The sequence below is a fragment of the Silene latifolia genome, chromosome 5 (assembly GCF_048544455.1).
Source record: "Silene latifolia isolate original U9 population chromosome 5, ASM4854445v1, whole genome shotgun sequence".
Lineage (NCBI taxonomy): Eukaryota > Viridiplantae > Streptophyta > Magnoliopsida > Caryophyllales > Caryophyllaceae > Silene > Silene latifolia.
This window is the reverse complement of record NC_133530.1, coordinates 20,716,080-20,731,512: the sequence shown is the minus strand read 5'-3', so window position 1 is coordinate 20,731,512 and position 15,433 is coordinate 20,716,080. Positions and strand designations below refer to the sequence as shown.

Below are 15,433 nucleotides of genomic sequence, written 5' to 3'. Positions count from 1 at the left end.
CGTGAGTACCACGGCCACACCGGCCACTTAATCGACAAATCGCCGCATCTCGAAGAATGCCATTGAAGAGCGATCCGGAAGGGGAGCCTCAAAGAAATATGTTGCCGGAGGCCAAAAGACTAATACCGCGGCTCAAATAAAAATTCGTCTTTGAACAGATAGGAGTAATCCATGTTGTCATCGGGGGCAACGAGAACGGCGGGTCCGCTCATGGGCACAAACGGCACTGAACGAGCTATATCGGGCCATCAACTTTGTGCCCAAAACAGCGATCCCCGCTTCCAACATCCCCGATATGACTATTGGGAAGAAGGACTACGAGGGAGTCATCGCCCGCATGACGACCCACTTGTAGTCCACTTGGACATAGCCAACCACTGGTCAAGAGGTGCCACGATTGACACAGCGCCTACACGAACATTATGTTCGGGAGTGCTTTCTCAATCTCGGCCTCGAAGATTGAGGACTTGAGCCCCCGCACCAATCCATTGTACTGATTTTTCCGGGGCCTACCTGGTACCCCAGGGTCAATCGGGATCACGGTGATGTTCGGCGAGGGGAATGCGGCTAAGAATGTCCTATTTGAGTTCGTGGTCATTGACGGCTCGTCCGCCTACAACGTTCTCATAGGCCGAGTCACTCTGAGCGAGACCGATGCAGTAATGTCCATCCGGCCCCGACACCGATGTATGTCTCGGACCGGGGAAGCGCATAAGCTCGTCTCAAAGGACGAAAAAAAACGAAGTAGTCAACGCCCGGATATCGCCGGAGGGTGCAACATGCAATCCTCAAAGTGGCGAAGAAGCCGAGAGAAGGGGAAAAGCCCATCCTTACAACGGGAGGGCGACCTCATGGATGCCTTTGTCGGCATAGTCGAAGGAGCGGAGACCGAAGAAGTGGAAATTGACCCAGGGCGCACCGTGAATCGTCGGTGTCAACCTGGAGCAAAATTCGGGCCGCTCTCCTAGACCGCCGAGGAAGAACAAAGACGTCTTCGCTTACTCAAGAAAGCCGAGATGCCGGCGTGAGCCGGGAGGTAATTGTTCACAAGCTGAACGTACTCTCCACCGCTCGCCCTGTCAAGCAGAAGATGAGGAACTCCTCAGCCGAGAAAGATGAGGCCATCAAAGCCGAGGTAGATAAATTACTAGCGGCGGGCTTTATCATGCCTTGTACTTATCCTGAGTGGTTAGCTAATGTTGTAATGGTGAAGAAATCATCGGGGGCGTGGAGGATGTGTGTAGATTTTACCAATCTTAATAAAGCGTGCCCCAAAGATTGCTATCCCTTGCCTCGAATAGATAGTTTAATCGACGCCATGGCAGCTACACTATCTTGAGCCTGCTGGACGCCTTCTCGGGTATCATCGGGTATTCATGGCCGAAGAAGACATGCCTAAATGCGCATTCATCACCGGTAACGGCACATACATGTATAAAATGATGCCGTTCGGTTTGAAGAACGCCGGCGCAACTTACACAAGACTGGTGGACAAAGTGTTCCAAAATCAAAAAGGGCGAAACATTGAGGCTTACGTCGACGATGCTATTGTAAAAAGCAAGTCTGACAGCGAGCACTTAGCCGATTTACACGAGACATTTTGTTTCGAGGAAATACAAGATGAAACTTAACCCAATGAAATGCAACTTCGGTGTCCGGTCAGATAAGTTCCTCGGCGTGCTTGTCGGCGCCGGGGAATTGATGCCAATCCGAGAAAGTCCAAGCAATCCTGGACCTGCCGGAGCCGAGGAATCAAAAAGAGGTTATGATGTTGACCGAGAGGATGGTGGCTCTAGCCCGTTTTATCTCTCGGTCAGCCGACAAGAGCACCCCATTCTTCAAAGTGTTGGAGGGAAATAAGGACTTCAGCTGGGGGGAGGAACAGAGCACAACTTTCAGGCAACTGAAAGCTCATCTTCAAACTCTCCCAACCCTGTCCAGGCCGATGCTGGGGGAGACGTTATATCTATACATAGCAGTTACCTCGGCCACGGTCGGTCCGTGATCATCGTGAGAAGAAGACAAACAAAGAACACCAATCTACTTTGTCAGCCATACATTGTTGCCCGCCGAAAGAAATTACCCACTGATTGAAAAAGCAGCCTTTGCTGTCGTCGTTGCCGCAAGGAAACTGAAGCCTTACTTCGACGCACATCCCGTGACGGTCTTAACCGACCAACCATTGGAGAAAGCATTGGAAAAATTTGAGCAATCCGGCAGGCTCATCAAATGGGCAGTAGAGCTATCCGGCTTCGGCATTCAATACAAGCCGAGGCCCTCGATAAAGGGACAGGCACTTGCTGCATTTCCGGTCGAGTGCACATATCAAGAAGAGCAAAACCCGGAGTATGGGAAGTATACACCGACGGGTCCTCCACGGCAAAACACTCAGAGCAAGCATACTTATCATCAGCCCAAACGGGAACGAGTTTGAGTACGCCTTGAAATTTACCTTCTCGGCCTCAAACAACGAATCCGAATACGAGGCGGTGATAACCGGAGTCGAGCTAGCTAGAGCTGCCGGGGCGGAACACATCATTTTGAAAACAGATTCACTTTTAGTGGCTAATCAAATCGAGGAGAGTACGAGACTCGAGACGACGGGATGGTAAGATACCTGGAAAGGGTAAAAGCTGACACTTCAAAATTGAAATCTTTCCAGATACAATGCGTTCCCAGGGTCGAGAACAACCGAGCCGACGCTCTCTCAAAGCTTGCCAGTTCAACCATCAAGAATGTCGGTCGAATCGTTTGGTGGACATCAGAATGCCAAAAGCATTACCGAGACCGTCGGCATGGTGGGCGATATAGAGGCCGAGACAACGTGGATGACTCCGATAATGAAGTACAAACCGATGAATGAATTTACGGAGGACCGCAGTCTCTCACGGAAGATAAAGAGGATCGCAAAGAAGGTACTTGGTGTTTGAAGGAGAATTATACAGAGGTCCGTGATAAGGCCACTCTTGAAATGTGTCGGCCCAACCGACGCGGAGCTATCTTGTGAGAAATTCACGAAGGCATCTGTGGTCATCACATGGGGGCAAGAACACTAGCCCACAAAGCCCTCCGAGCCGGCTACTTCTGGCCCACCATGCTTGAGGATTCCAGAGCCAAAACAAAAAAATGCAACAACTGTCAAATGCATGCTCCGGTGATACATGCACCTTCCCGAGACCTACAGCCGGTACTTAGTCCCCTTCCTTTTGCACAGTGGGGGATGGATCTACTAGGGCCATTTCCAACGGCATCCGGAGGAAGAAAGTACTTGATTGTCGCCGTCGACTACTTCACCAAATGGGTCGAGGCAGTCGCGGTACCTGCCAAGACCACGGCGGCCGTAAGAAAGGTAATCTGGGAAAATGTCATAACTCGTTTTGGGTTACCCCAAGTCATGGTATTTGACCACGACCGAGAGTTTTGGAGTGACACAATAATGAACTGGTTGGAGGAACTTGGTATCAAATTTGCATACTCCTCCGTCTGCCACCCACAGAGCAACGGACAGGCGGAGGCAGCCAATAAAACAATCCTCAACGGTTTGAAGAAGAAAGTTGAAGACCTAAAGGGAAGATGGGCCGATGACGGGGTACAGTCCATTCCACTTAGTCTACGGGTCCGAAGCAGTCCTGCCAATTGAAGCAGCGGTGCCGACATTCAGAACGGCCACCTTTAACCCGGTTGAAAATGAGGAAGGTCTTAGAACCTCCCTAGACCTGGTCGAAGAAAGCCGAGATACAGCACGCCTCAACTTGGCAGTATACCAAAACCGAATGAGAAGAGCCTACAACCGAAGAGTCCACAAAAGGGACTTAAAAGTAGGGGACCTAGTCCTAAGAAAGTCGGCCGCCACCAACAAAGGGAACATTCATGGTAAATTGACGGCCAACTGGGAGGGTCCTTACAAAGTGGTTGAAGAAATGAGGCCGGGTACATACCGGCTGACAGATGTGGAGGGTGTGCCTTTGATGAGCCATTGAAACACTGACAACCTTAGGAAATACTTTGTATAGCGGCGGAGGTGTCCAAAAACTGTTGTTGGCACCCCAACGCGTGTTTATATCTATTGAAAAATCATCCAAGTTTTCCATCAAAGTGTTTATCCCCTCCGTATTCATATCGAGGTAGACGCCACGCCCAAGCCGGCAAATCATCCCAAGAAGTAGACGCCACGGCGATCACTACTACTATAGATTGATACTCGCGAAAGCGACCAACATGCCTTAGGAACGTATAAAACGCAGTTGAGACGCAATTCTAGCCGCCTCGGCCACCGAAGGCCCGGCAGAGGAAGCGATCAATATGTCTCAGAGATCTGAACGCCGCCGAGCCGTAACCTCTAGCCGCCTCGGCCAACCGAAGGCCTGGCAGGGGACACAACGGTCGATACGCTAACATGTTCACATCGGCGGTTGGGAAGCGCAAATCGGACGCCTCGGCCAGACCGAGAGTGAAAGAGGAAGCGACCAACATGCCAACATGTTTAAAAAACGTTAAACACAGTTGAGATACGCATTCTAACTGCCTCGGCCAGGCCGAAGGTAAAAAAGAAAAAAGCGCTCAATTAATAACGTAAGAAGACAAGTGAAGGATTGTGATCAAAGCCCTGGCCAAGCCGAGGGCCAATAAACAAGCTTTATTGAAAACGATTACAAGTAAGGAGAATACAGACGACGACCGTCCCCATAGGGATAAGCCAAAACACAACCTACCAAAGTTTTACAAAAAACAAGGAAAAGAAGAACAAAAGGTTACAGACATATCATTTGAAGCGCCAAAAGATGGCAGGGAGGAAAGGCTTAATAGTTGGCCCCCGAACAGTGAAGCTATCCGAGATGCGGATGAACCGGTGACGACCGCCCGTCTCCCTATGCCTGTTGCTGCTTGCCATCGGCGACGTCAGCAGCATCATCTTTGGTAGGCGACCCAGAAACTGTCTTGGCAGCTTCAGCCTCAGCAGCCTCAGCTGCCCTCATTCTCTCAGCCTCCTCCTTGGCCGCCTTCGCCTTCTCAGCATGGGCCGCCTTCTCCGCGGCCTCCTCTTCCTCCTTCTTCACCCTTGCCTCCTCAGCGGCCTTCGCCTCCGCGGCCTTCTCCTTAGCTTCAAGCTTGTCATCAAGCAGCTCGTCAAATTTTTGCCACGGAAAGAAGCCATCAAAAAAGAGCTCCCCTATCACTTACCTCGCGCGGCTTCTTCGGCCAGGTCCGTGATTGGGCGCACATGTTAGGAAGAATCTTGCTTTGGAGTGTCTCAATGTCCAACTCCCTCTGGGCGATGATAGCCCGCTTATCCAAGCGCCTTCCCCGGGCCTTAAACATGGACCTCCATTCCTCCCTCTTCTTAGCATTGAAGTCGGCGACGGCTCGAAGCTTGTTACGCTCTTCCAAAGACTTAGCGGCTTGGCCCTGCAGCCTTAGCCTTGGCTCTCTCAAAGAAGGATCGCCTTTTCAGCGTCCTCCCTAAGTTTTTTCTCAAAGACGGACCGCCTTTTCGGCCTCGGCCTTGGCCCTCTCGGCTTCCTTCTCCGCGGCAGCCGAGTTCAAGCCGAGCCGCTCGAGCGGTGGGGGCGGCTTCACCATGGCCTTTTCTTGCTCCACAATAAGAGCACCGCCACCTCGGCCCACTTCGACAACATCCCGGACAAACTCGGGCCCTCCGACCTAACGGGCGGGGTTAGGCTTCGGGAAGGAGGAGACGACGGTGGCATCTTTACCACCGCTGCGTGATTCGCTTCTCAAAGACGCCATTCAACAAAGTGTGTCCGGTAGGGCGGCGGTTGATCTACAAAAATTTAATCAAAGCATCCATGTCAACATTCATGGACATACTGTAGAGCTTGTCATCGGAACGCCTAATGAACCGGCTAAGTCCGAGCCACAGGATAGATGCGTACGTGCTTGGCCTTCTTGGCCGGAGGACCCATTTCTTTGCCGGCCTCGCAAAAGAGAAGCAGAGGCGAAGGAATGAGCGGCGACAGCAGTAGTCTCTTTCCTCTTGCGGAAGAGAGGAGATTCCACTGCCAAGGTGACCTCCTCCTCGGTAATATCGACGATCTCCACCGTCTCCTTTTGAACTGAGGGGATTGGAGGTGGAACTGATGTTGACGCCGTCGCCGCCGAAGACTTTGTTTTCCGCGTTCGCGCGGTATGTTACCAGCAACCTTCGCTGGGCCGCCGTCGTATCTAAGCCCTTCACTGGCCGATCCATGAGATCATTTGGCGCCGGTCTGCGATCACGGGCCTGGGCCTTAGGATGCAAATCAACAACTTGCTTGTCCTTATCAAGTCCCATTCTCCTAAGGATATCTTCAGACAGATCCGGTCCAAAACGGTCTGTAAAAGAAATGAAGCAAAAGTTAAACAAAAGAAATAAATCAAAGTTCAAAAAACAGAAACATTAAAAGCAGAGATGGGCCTCACACCGACCCCACTCACCCCGTTCGAGGGCCGGTATGAGGCCGACGTGGCAGAGCAGCTCATCCTGAAGAATGATCTGCGTCGGGGGCATCCATCCCTTCGGCACCCCATTCTTCTCAGCCTCAAACAGCCTCATCGCCCGCTTCTCATCCGCATTAAGAGGGACCTGTGGCGTCCATCTTAAGCTTACTCCGGAGACCCATTTGTCATGCTCCCCTTACTTTCACACCGCAAATTGCGTCTTTGGAAGGACCGGGCGATGGATAATCCTTATGAACCTCAACGTACACCCACCGCGCCTTCCATTCCTTGCAGGAAGAAAGCTTATCAACGGAGACGTAACCCGGCTCCGTCGCACGTCGTACCACCCAACGCGACCGGGGCTGACGGCCGAAGGTGATGAAGCCGGCGGAATAAGTTAACCGTTGGGACCTCCCCCTTGAAAAGGCAGAGCCACACAAAGCCGACTATAGTCCTAATGGCCAACGGGTGCAGTTGGGCCATGGCGACGTTCATGGCTTTAATTATGGCCATAACGTATTCATTCAGAGGAAACCGGAGCCCATACTCCGTGTGTCGATGTATACGCCGATCATGCCCGGCCGGAGGAGGGCAACAGACGGCCTGACCCTCTCTAGGAATAACAATCTTATACTCCCTGCCGAAGGAGAAATGATGTTCGAAGAAGTCAGGACCAGAACAACTGGCAAATTTGTGGGTCCAAGCACGGTCAGGGCCGATCTTACAGGCGTCGCCGTGATCCAGGATGTACGGCCTCTCGTCATCAGGATGAGCCCTTTCCTCATCATCACCGTCATCATCAACATCATCATCCTCCCAATCCTCCATAACTTTTGGATCAACTTCAGGAGAAGGAGACCTAGGGCCCCCAGACCTTATCGGAACGGCGGCTAGTGCCTCCTCTTCATCAAGACGCGACGGGGAACCCCCCGGCGCAGGATTACTAGGTCCGGCATCAGCAGAAGACATGTTCACAACAAAAAAAAAAACTTAAACAATTAAAAGTTGAAAAATTTGTTTGTTTACCTTGGGAAGAGTGTTACGCCGAGTAACGCTTCGAAGACTAGAGAGAAGTTTCGTAAAAGAAAACTAAGCGAGAAGAAGAAAATTTTTTGAGAGAATGAATTTGGAAGGCCAAATTCAGGGGCTAACTCTCCTATTTATAGGGCAAAGCCCACTCAATCCGACCAATCAGGGCAAAGCCCATGAAGCGTCAACCAATCAACAACGAGACACATGTCAAGTATGCAGCCATGGAATGTCAATCGACAAACAGTTACAAAACTTCTTCAACACGCTCCTTGACAGAATGCCAATCGACGTATCTTCTTCAACACGCCCCTTGGTATCTACTTGCCAAACGGCCCGCTGATTCAACCAAGCTTGGCAGCACCGGCTGGGGGCAATCAAAAGCACACGACACTCACAACCTCGGTCTTAGCCCAGCGCCACTTTCTTTTCCACATCTGATGTCCATTACACATCCACGTGGAGGGGGGGATATGATACGGTACGGCCTAAGCAGAACCAAGCCGAGGTAGAAGAAGCCGGGGCAGAAAATTTGAACTTGCGCAGAATACGCTCAACACTCATCGAAGGTCCATACCACGGCATAGACTACGCTGGGGGCAAATTGATGGGGCATATTCTGCACCCGCTGACCGAGTCAACATATTGAGCAAGGTCAAAGATATCCACAGCAAGTCAACGACTTAGACAGCCTAACCGACGCAGCCTGTTGGCCTGTCTCTTGGGTCTCGGCTGGGACAACTAGCTTGCCGAGGCACATATCCGCGTACTCATATCCAAGACCCCTCGGCATGGAGTCAACGGGGCCCGCCGGCCTGCCATGGGTCCATCGGCCGAGGGTAGATCAGTCTTTCCACCTGCTAGCCACTTGGCCACTACGTGACAAAAGGTGAAAGTCTATAAATACTCCTCAACCCTCATTGAGGAAAGGATCCACAGTCTAACCTAAAACTCACTATTCATCTGGTATAAACTTCCTTACCTCTCTACAATATTCTTTGTCAAGTAACATACAACTTAATCCCTTTAAGTTCACTGACTTGAGCGTCGGAGTGAGTACGCTCGGTGCAAAGCCGAGCCCTCAGTTTGTTGATCGTTTCAGGAGAGACCGAGAGGAAGAGTCAAGGCAAGGAAGGACATCCATTCACCAAGCTTGCGTGGTAAACAACACTGCTCTGGAATTACACCCGGAACACTTTGAATAAATTAGGATATCATCTATGAACACAACTACACATTTGTCCAAAAACTCGTGGAAGGTTCTGTTCATCTGATCCATGAATACGGCTGGGGCATTAGTTAAACTGAATGGCATCACCACGAATTCATAATGGCCATACCTTGATCGAAACGCGGTTTTAGGGATATCCTCCTTCTTTACCGGAATCTGATGGTATCCCGACCTTAAATCAATCTTCGAGAACGTACTTGCTCCCTTCAGTTGATCAAATAGATCCTCGATTCTTTGGAGAGGGTAACGGTTCTTGATCGTCACCTTGTTTAGCTCTCTGTAATCAATGCACAATCGCATACTCCCATCCTTCTTTCTTACAAACAAAACCGGAGCCCCCCAAGGCGATACACTTGGGCGAATAAATCCTTTCTCAATCAAGTCATCTAGCTGCTTCTTTAATTCTTGCATCTCGGCGGGAGCCATGCGATAAGGAGCCTTTGAGATCGGTCCGGCACCAGGGAGAAGATCAATATTAAACTCAATATCTCGTTCTGGTGGGACACCTGGAAGATCCTCTGGAAACACGTCGGTGTATTCTCGAACAATTGGAATATCATCAATCTTAACCTCCATAGTGACATCCCGAATACTACATAAGTATAATTTGTACCCTTTTCTCCTCAAGTTCTCCAATTTTAATGCGGACACCCATTTAATCCCGGGTTTAGTCGAGATGCTCTTATATGAAACCCTCGTTCCTAAAGGACTTTTGAGAATGATCTTTTGGTCACGACATATAAACTTTGCATCAAACCTTGCTAACCAATCCATACCGAGGATAATATCGAATCCAGAGAGTTTAAAACTTATAAGGTCAGCTGTAAAGTTGGTTCCACCAATAGATATGGGAACATCACGAAAGACTGTTGAACATGGTATAATTTCTCCCGTGGGGAGAGATATAGTAGTGGTAATAGGAGCACTAGGAATGAGTTGAGTCTTACTAACGAACGATGTTGAAATAAATGATAAAGAAGCACCAGTATCAAAAATTACGAATGCAGGAGTAGAATTAGCAAGAAATGTACCAGTAAGAACATCTGGGTGAGCCTCAGCTTCCACACGGTTCATAAGAAATACACGGCCCTGGGCAGGAGCCTGCTGAGACCTATTATTCATGTTACCCACCCCTGAAGCTTGATTTGTCCTTTGAGGGCAGCGATTTGCTGTGTGACCTAAACCTTGACAGTTGAAGCATCTTATATCCTTCCCGGAACAACTTTTTCCAGGGTGATAAGCTCCACCACAATGGTAACATCGACGGTCACCTTGAGGAGCAGGGTTAGAACGAGCCTCGCCTGAAGTGTTACCATGCTTTACCCTTTTTGCTGGCCCCTGAGAAGAAGATGATGGAGCAGGGGTTTTCTTAGCCAAACGACGTTCATGAGCTTCTTGGTCTAAGACCGCATCATAAACACTAAGGGCACGGTCATAAGCTTCTTGAAAGGTCCGTGAAGGGACTGCTGCAACTGCCGTACGAACCTTAGGAGCCAACCTCAACTCATACCGACGAATTTTCTCTCTCTCAGTCGGTATTATCATAGAAGCAAAACGGGCCAATTCTATAAATTTGCTAGTATATTGCTCCACCGTCATATCCCCTTGCTCCAAATCCAAAAATTCCTGTTGTTTCTTCCAACGAAGGGACTCTGGATAGAAACGAGCTTTCACACTTTCCTTGAATTGGTCCCATCCAAACCCGGGCTGAGCCTTCAGTGATTCTTTCATGAGATCCCACCAACGATCCGCTTCTTCACGGAAATAATAGCTAGCCATATCAACCTTTTCCTCCTCAGGCATGTGAGTCACGACAAACAACTTCTCCATTTCACGTATCCAACCCTCTAAGATGACTGGGTCGGTGACTCCCATGAATACTGGAGGTTGGTGGCGGTTGAAACGCTCAAAAATGGATCTCTCCCTTTCGTTTGGTTGGGCATTGTTCTCCTTCTCCAGTTTCTTTGACCAACGCTTATAGTTATGACCGTCTAATTTTTCAAGTTTAGTCAAATCAGGAAGGGTTTTTGCTAAAACAGACGACATTGTTACAGCAATTAACAACAACAGATATATAGTTTTCAAATTGTTGGAGTAAATGATGCGATAAGAATAAATGAAAAGAAAAAAATGTAAGAGATATAAACCGAATCGTAGTGCCGTGGTAACGGAGCCACTGCCTTGAAAACTATATTCCGGTACGACCGTGGTGGCGATCAGCTAGTGCCGGTAGTTCCCCAAGGATAACACTACAGTCTCCACTCAGTTTCGCCCACTCGGAACCGTGAGACTTGGAACGTAAATGATTATCATTACCCAGAAATTATAAGCAGAGAAGAGGAGAAAGAAAAGAGGAGAGTATTGTTTGTGTGTGTTCTGGAGAGAAGAGTGTTGATCTATAGATCAACAGCGGAGCCAAAAACTGCTCCACAAACGCAGCAGTCAAAACGTGTTTAGTGGAGCATTAACAGCCCTTTAATCGCTCCCACTAACAGTCTTAATTGACTGACTGTTACAACTTCCAGTACACTGAATGTGGACATCCCACTACACACAAGCCCAAAAAAGATTAAAAGGGGGCCTTTGGCCCGCACCGCAGGTGCTCTACCCAAACCCAAACCCGAGCTCGAGCCGGGCCGAGCCGGCGCGCGTGTGTGTTTGGACCCAAACCCACAGGCCCAATACTCCCAACAAAAGCCTCCTTGGTGCACACAATTAACTAGTGGAGTACACTAGCTAATATAAACACAAGAAAGCTAAGCTATTCTACCGATGTGGGATAACAAAAGAATAGTTGGACAATTCAACTTGGCTTTTACAGCCATCATATCCAACAAGAACAACCTTTAGTAACACACTTTTCTACAATATACAGTACTAAATAACAAACCCGTGCAATTGCACGGGTTTAAAACTAGTTCTCCCTTTAAGACAATACCGATCACAAATGTTATTTGTAAATAATATCAACTTGAACAATTTAACTAACAAATTAAAATATCATATTTTCGGCTAAATTGGAATAGTTTTCCCGATAAATATTCTTAATTTGCTCATTTCCTTATCCTATTACCTATCCAAAAAGGCAAAAATAGCCAAATACTGCATACATGAAGTAGAAAAGTCCTTGATGCTACAAAATTTAGCTAGAATCCCAACCAAAGGAGCAGTATTATACGTACAAGCTTCAGTTTGTGCATAATTACTCGTCCTATCGATAAAATGATCATATTCATCGGGTCCACCCACAAGTGCCCCGATTAGTACATTCGGGTTTGGTTTCGGATACCCGTACCAATTATCATACCCCTCAGTACACCCAATAAAACCTTTTTTTATTTTATATGATGGCAATGAAGCACCCCTATGGTGGACCCTTTGTGGGTATTTGGGCCCAAACCCAACTAAATAGCTCAAGCCCATTGGGTTTGAGCCCAAAATATAGTCCACTTGGGTCTTGATAAATAAGCCCATTTCTATTGGGTTCACTTTTCCTTTGGGACAATTAAGAGTGAGCCCGGATGTTTTGAGGTGATCGGAATATATACTGAGAAGAAACGCGGCATTTGTAACATATTGCATGTTGTTCCATCTACGGGTGTAGAGTAAACCTCCAAGGGTACGCTTCACGTTCTGGCCTAGGTTTTTGTCTAGGCATCCACAAATGTAGTATTCTGCTTTTGATTTGTATTGATCGAGTATGTGCTTGTAGTTTTTGTTGTCGTCCTCTGTCGTTAACTGCAAAAGTTTCATTATAAAAACACGATAACACAACTCTAAATAGAAGCACCAATTCTTGTATTGTATTAACCTGCCTAACTTAAAATAGCTCTCGCATTCGCTTAAAATAAATGCGAAAAAAAAAGAAAGTTACGGAAGATCTTAATTATGACGGTTTTAAGCAAAACCAACTAAGAAACATCAGTGGACTATATGTTTACTCAGTTGGTCTCCCTTAAGACGAGCCATTTTGGTCTGAAATAATAAGACGAGATTTTAAGGCCATTTTACAAGCTCATAGCCAAATCTGACTACTTATGGAAAAACAACTTACCATAAGTTGTAACACTAGCTGACCATTATGGTTACATTTGATCATAAAACGGTCATAAAATCCCGTCTTTTTAAAAAGATAAAAATGGTTTGTCTGAAACAAGAATGTGTGATGTTTACCATGGAAGCAATGACTTGAACAGCAGCATACTTGATATCCCAACTGAACTCATTAACAGCCCAAGTAACTCCTCCAAATGAAACAGCATTACTAATCACATAGTTTAAGTACTTTTCTTTGTTGGTGGCTTTGTAAAGCCATAAACCTGCCCAAAGTAGTTCATCCTTGTACCCACTTTGTGAAGGGTAGTACCCTTTCACCTCTTCTATACTTTCATCATATTTCCCTTTATACTTGTCAGCGAACTCAAACAACTGTGCGTTTCAAAAATACAAATTCTTATGTAAAATGGCTTGTATATACGTACGTCTAGATGACTAGATTTGTTTTCGCGCAACTAACATTATGTTCAATAGACATTATTTTGGTTTTAAGAAGAGAATCACCTCAGAAACGATAAATTGGTCGCAAATAGCGACCAATTTAACGATATTAGAAAACAAAAGATAGTAATTAAATTAGATGCTTACTTGTTGAGCATGGCTTAAGAGAATGTAAGAGTAATGTGCATTGGTTGTCCTAAACACTAAAGATGCAGCCGCCATTGCTGCGGCTGTCTCCCCGGCAACGTCCGACCCTGGATTGTTCTCGTCGACCTTATAAGCTCGTCGAGAAGTTGTCATGTCCTCTGGCCTTTGCCAACAATAGTGATCAATGTGACCTTCACCCACCTAAAATAAATCATCCAAATAATTTAACTCATTTAAGCTATATGTCTGTTTTAAGAAAGATTAATAATTGCTCAGATGATTAAATTTCGATTTTTTATGGTAAAAATCTAGTTAAAAGGTAAAAAAGTCAGCATTCGATTATTTACCAATTGAAATAATAATTTGGGTACCTGAACCCATAAGACATTAGGATGAGTATGAGCTTTGATGAAATAATCAGTTCCCCATTTAATAGCTTCAAGTGCATGACCATATTCCCCTGCCTCCATCAACTCTTTCCCATATTCAAGCACTCCCCATGATAACATTGTCACCGTAAACGCCATCGGAAACCCGAATTTTACATTGTCTCCTGCATCATAATATCCTCCTACCAATTCGACCTACGTAAATTAAATTGCGAATAAAATAAAATAAGAAAAACAATCACAAATAATTATATGATTTTGTTCACGGATACAGGTCAGGACATTACCAGCTAAACAGAATGACGATATTGTCTCGAAAAATACTAAAGAAGACTCACCCCTTGTTCAAGGCCATCAAGAAGGGCAGAATGGTACCTCCATGTGACTCTTTGGTTATGAGGCAAATGCCCTGAACGTTGTGCTTCAAAGTATAAGAGACTCTTAGAAAGGGCATTTTTGTAATCTTGTGCAGTAAAATTAGAGAATGTGAATGGTAAAATTGCTAGAATGTATATCATCATGAGATTAATGCTCCATTTACTTAATCTCTCCATAATTTGTTTTCTCCAATGTGATTATTTCAACTAATAAATTCTTCTTTAAAAAATAATTATGTTGATATATAGACTCTAGAGGAGTGAACGGTTTAGGTCATGTTTTTTTTCGGCTAATAGAAGTTGAATTAAACTGAATGAGCTGAAATGAAGAAATAAACTGAAATTAAGCCAGAAAGAACAATGCTTTTACAATTTTTTAGGACTCGTAATTACTACTCTTTTTGTATCAGACATCTGTTTATTCCACGTATTCTTTATAACGCGTATTTTAACAAAGGTAAATAGATAATTGGAAAGAAATTAAAGGGAGTATTACTAGTTAGATTACATGAGTACATTAAGAAGAAAATATTTAAGACTTGGACTATTAGATCACATTCTAATTTAAGGCTTAATTAAACTAACTATAAAATAACATTTTTAACCCGCTTATTTAAGTCTAAAGATAGTGTTTAGAAGTCAAGTAGGTTTTCCTTAAGAGCATCAACAAAAACTTTTTGTTGTTTTTTTGTGGGTCCTCAACCCATCCATCTCATCTTATCATTTTGCAAAACTTTATACAACAACAATTAGTTTTAAATGGGTCTTTATCTCCACTTAACAACAAGATCACATAAAAAAATAATAAAAAAAAATACTTACCAACCCCTACAATTCTCATTGTCAAACTCATCACATTTGGATGAGAGTGACAAAAAATCATGTTTACGCATAGATCTTTTTGTTGTTCTAGATGGTCTAAAGACGAGCAAAATGGGTCAAATAACACCTTAATGCTTTCTGATTTTGTCTTATTCCTATTTAGCCCGTTTAAAATTTAAGAATATGTCCGTCTAAAACGAAATTTGAGTTAGATGTCTTCTTCAAAATTCATTTTTATATACGGGAATTTCTGTCAAATCTACAACAAAATTTAGTTTTCGAATTACTCGTAGAAAATATGTTTTTTAGGTGAAAACCAATTATGAATGAACTTTTTAGTTGCTAAAAACAAAAAATTCAAAAAATTGTGATTCTATTTTGCAAAATATACCTTTTGCTAGAAGCCTAGAAATTAGGTATGAAATGTTCATATTTCCGAGTGACGATATAACCACACTAGCATTACAGAGTTAACAGGGATACTTTCCTTCCTGAATGATTTT

The 15,433-nt window shown here is 45.6% G+C and overlaps 2 protein-coding genes across 2 annotated transcripts; both read right to left on the bottom strand.

The window, feature by feature from the left end:
- Positions 1-8,681: 8,681 nt before the first annotated feature.
- Positions 8,682-10,744, bottom strand: LOC141655015 (uncharacterized). Its single transcript, XM_074462119.1, has 2 exons — positions 9,001-10,744; positions 8,682-8,737 (listed from the first exon to the last, which is right to left on the bottom strand). Exons 1-2 carry the CDS (start codon positions 10,742-10,744, stop codon positions 8,682-8,684), a joined length of 1,800 nt encoding a protein of 599 aa, XP_074318220.1.
- A 1,023-nt stretch (positions 10,745-11,767) lies between these two features.
- Positions 11,768-14,285, bottom strand: LOC141655014 (endoglucanase 11-like). The gene is made up of 5 exons (XM_074462118.1): positions 14,070-14,285; positions 13,714-13,926; positions 13,343-13,543; positions 12,872-13,126; positions 11,768-12,436 (listed from the first exon to the last, which is right to left on the bottom strand). The coding sequence occupies exons 1-5, from the start codon at positions 14,283-14,285 to the stop codon at positions 11,768-11,770; spliced, it is 1,554 nt and encodes a 517-aa protein (XP_074318219.1).
- Between the last annotated feature and the right edge of the window lie 1,148 nt (positions 14,286-15,433).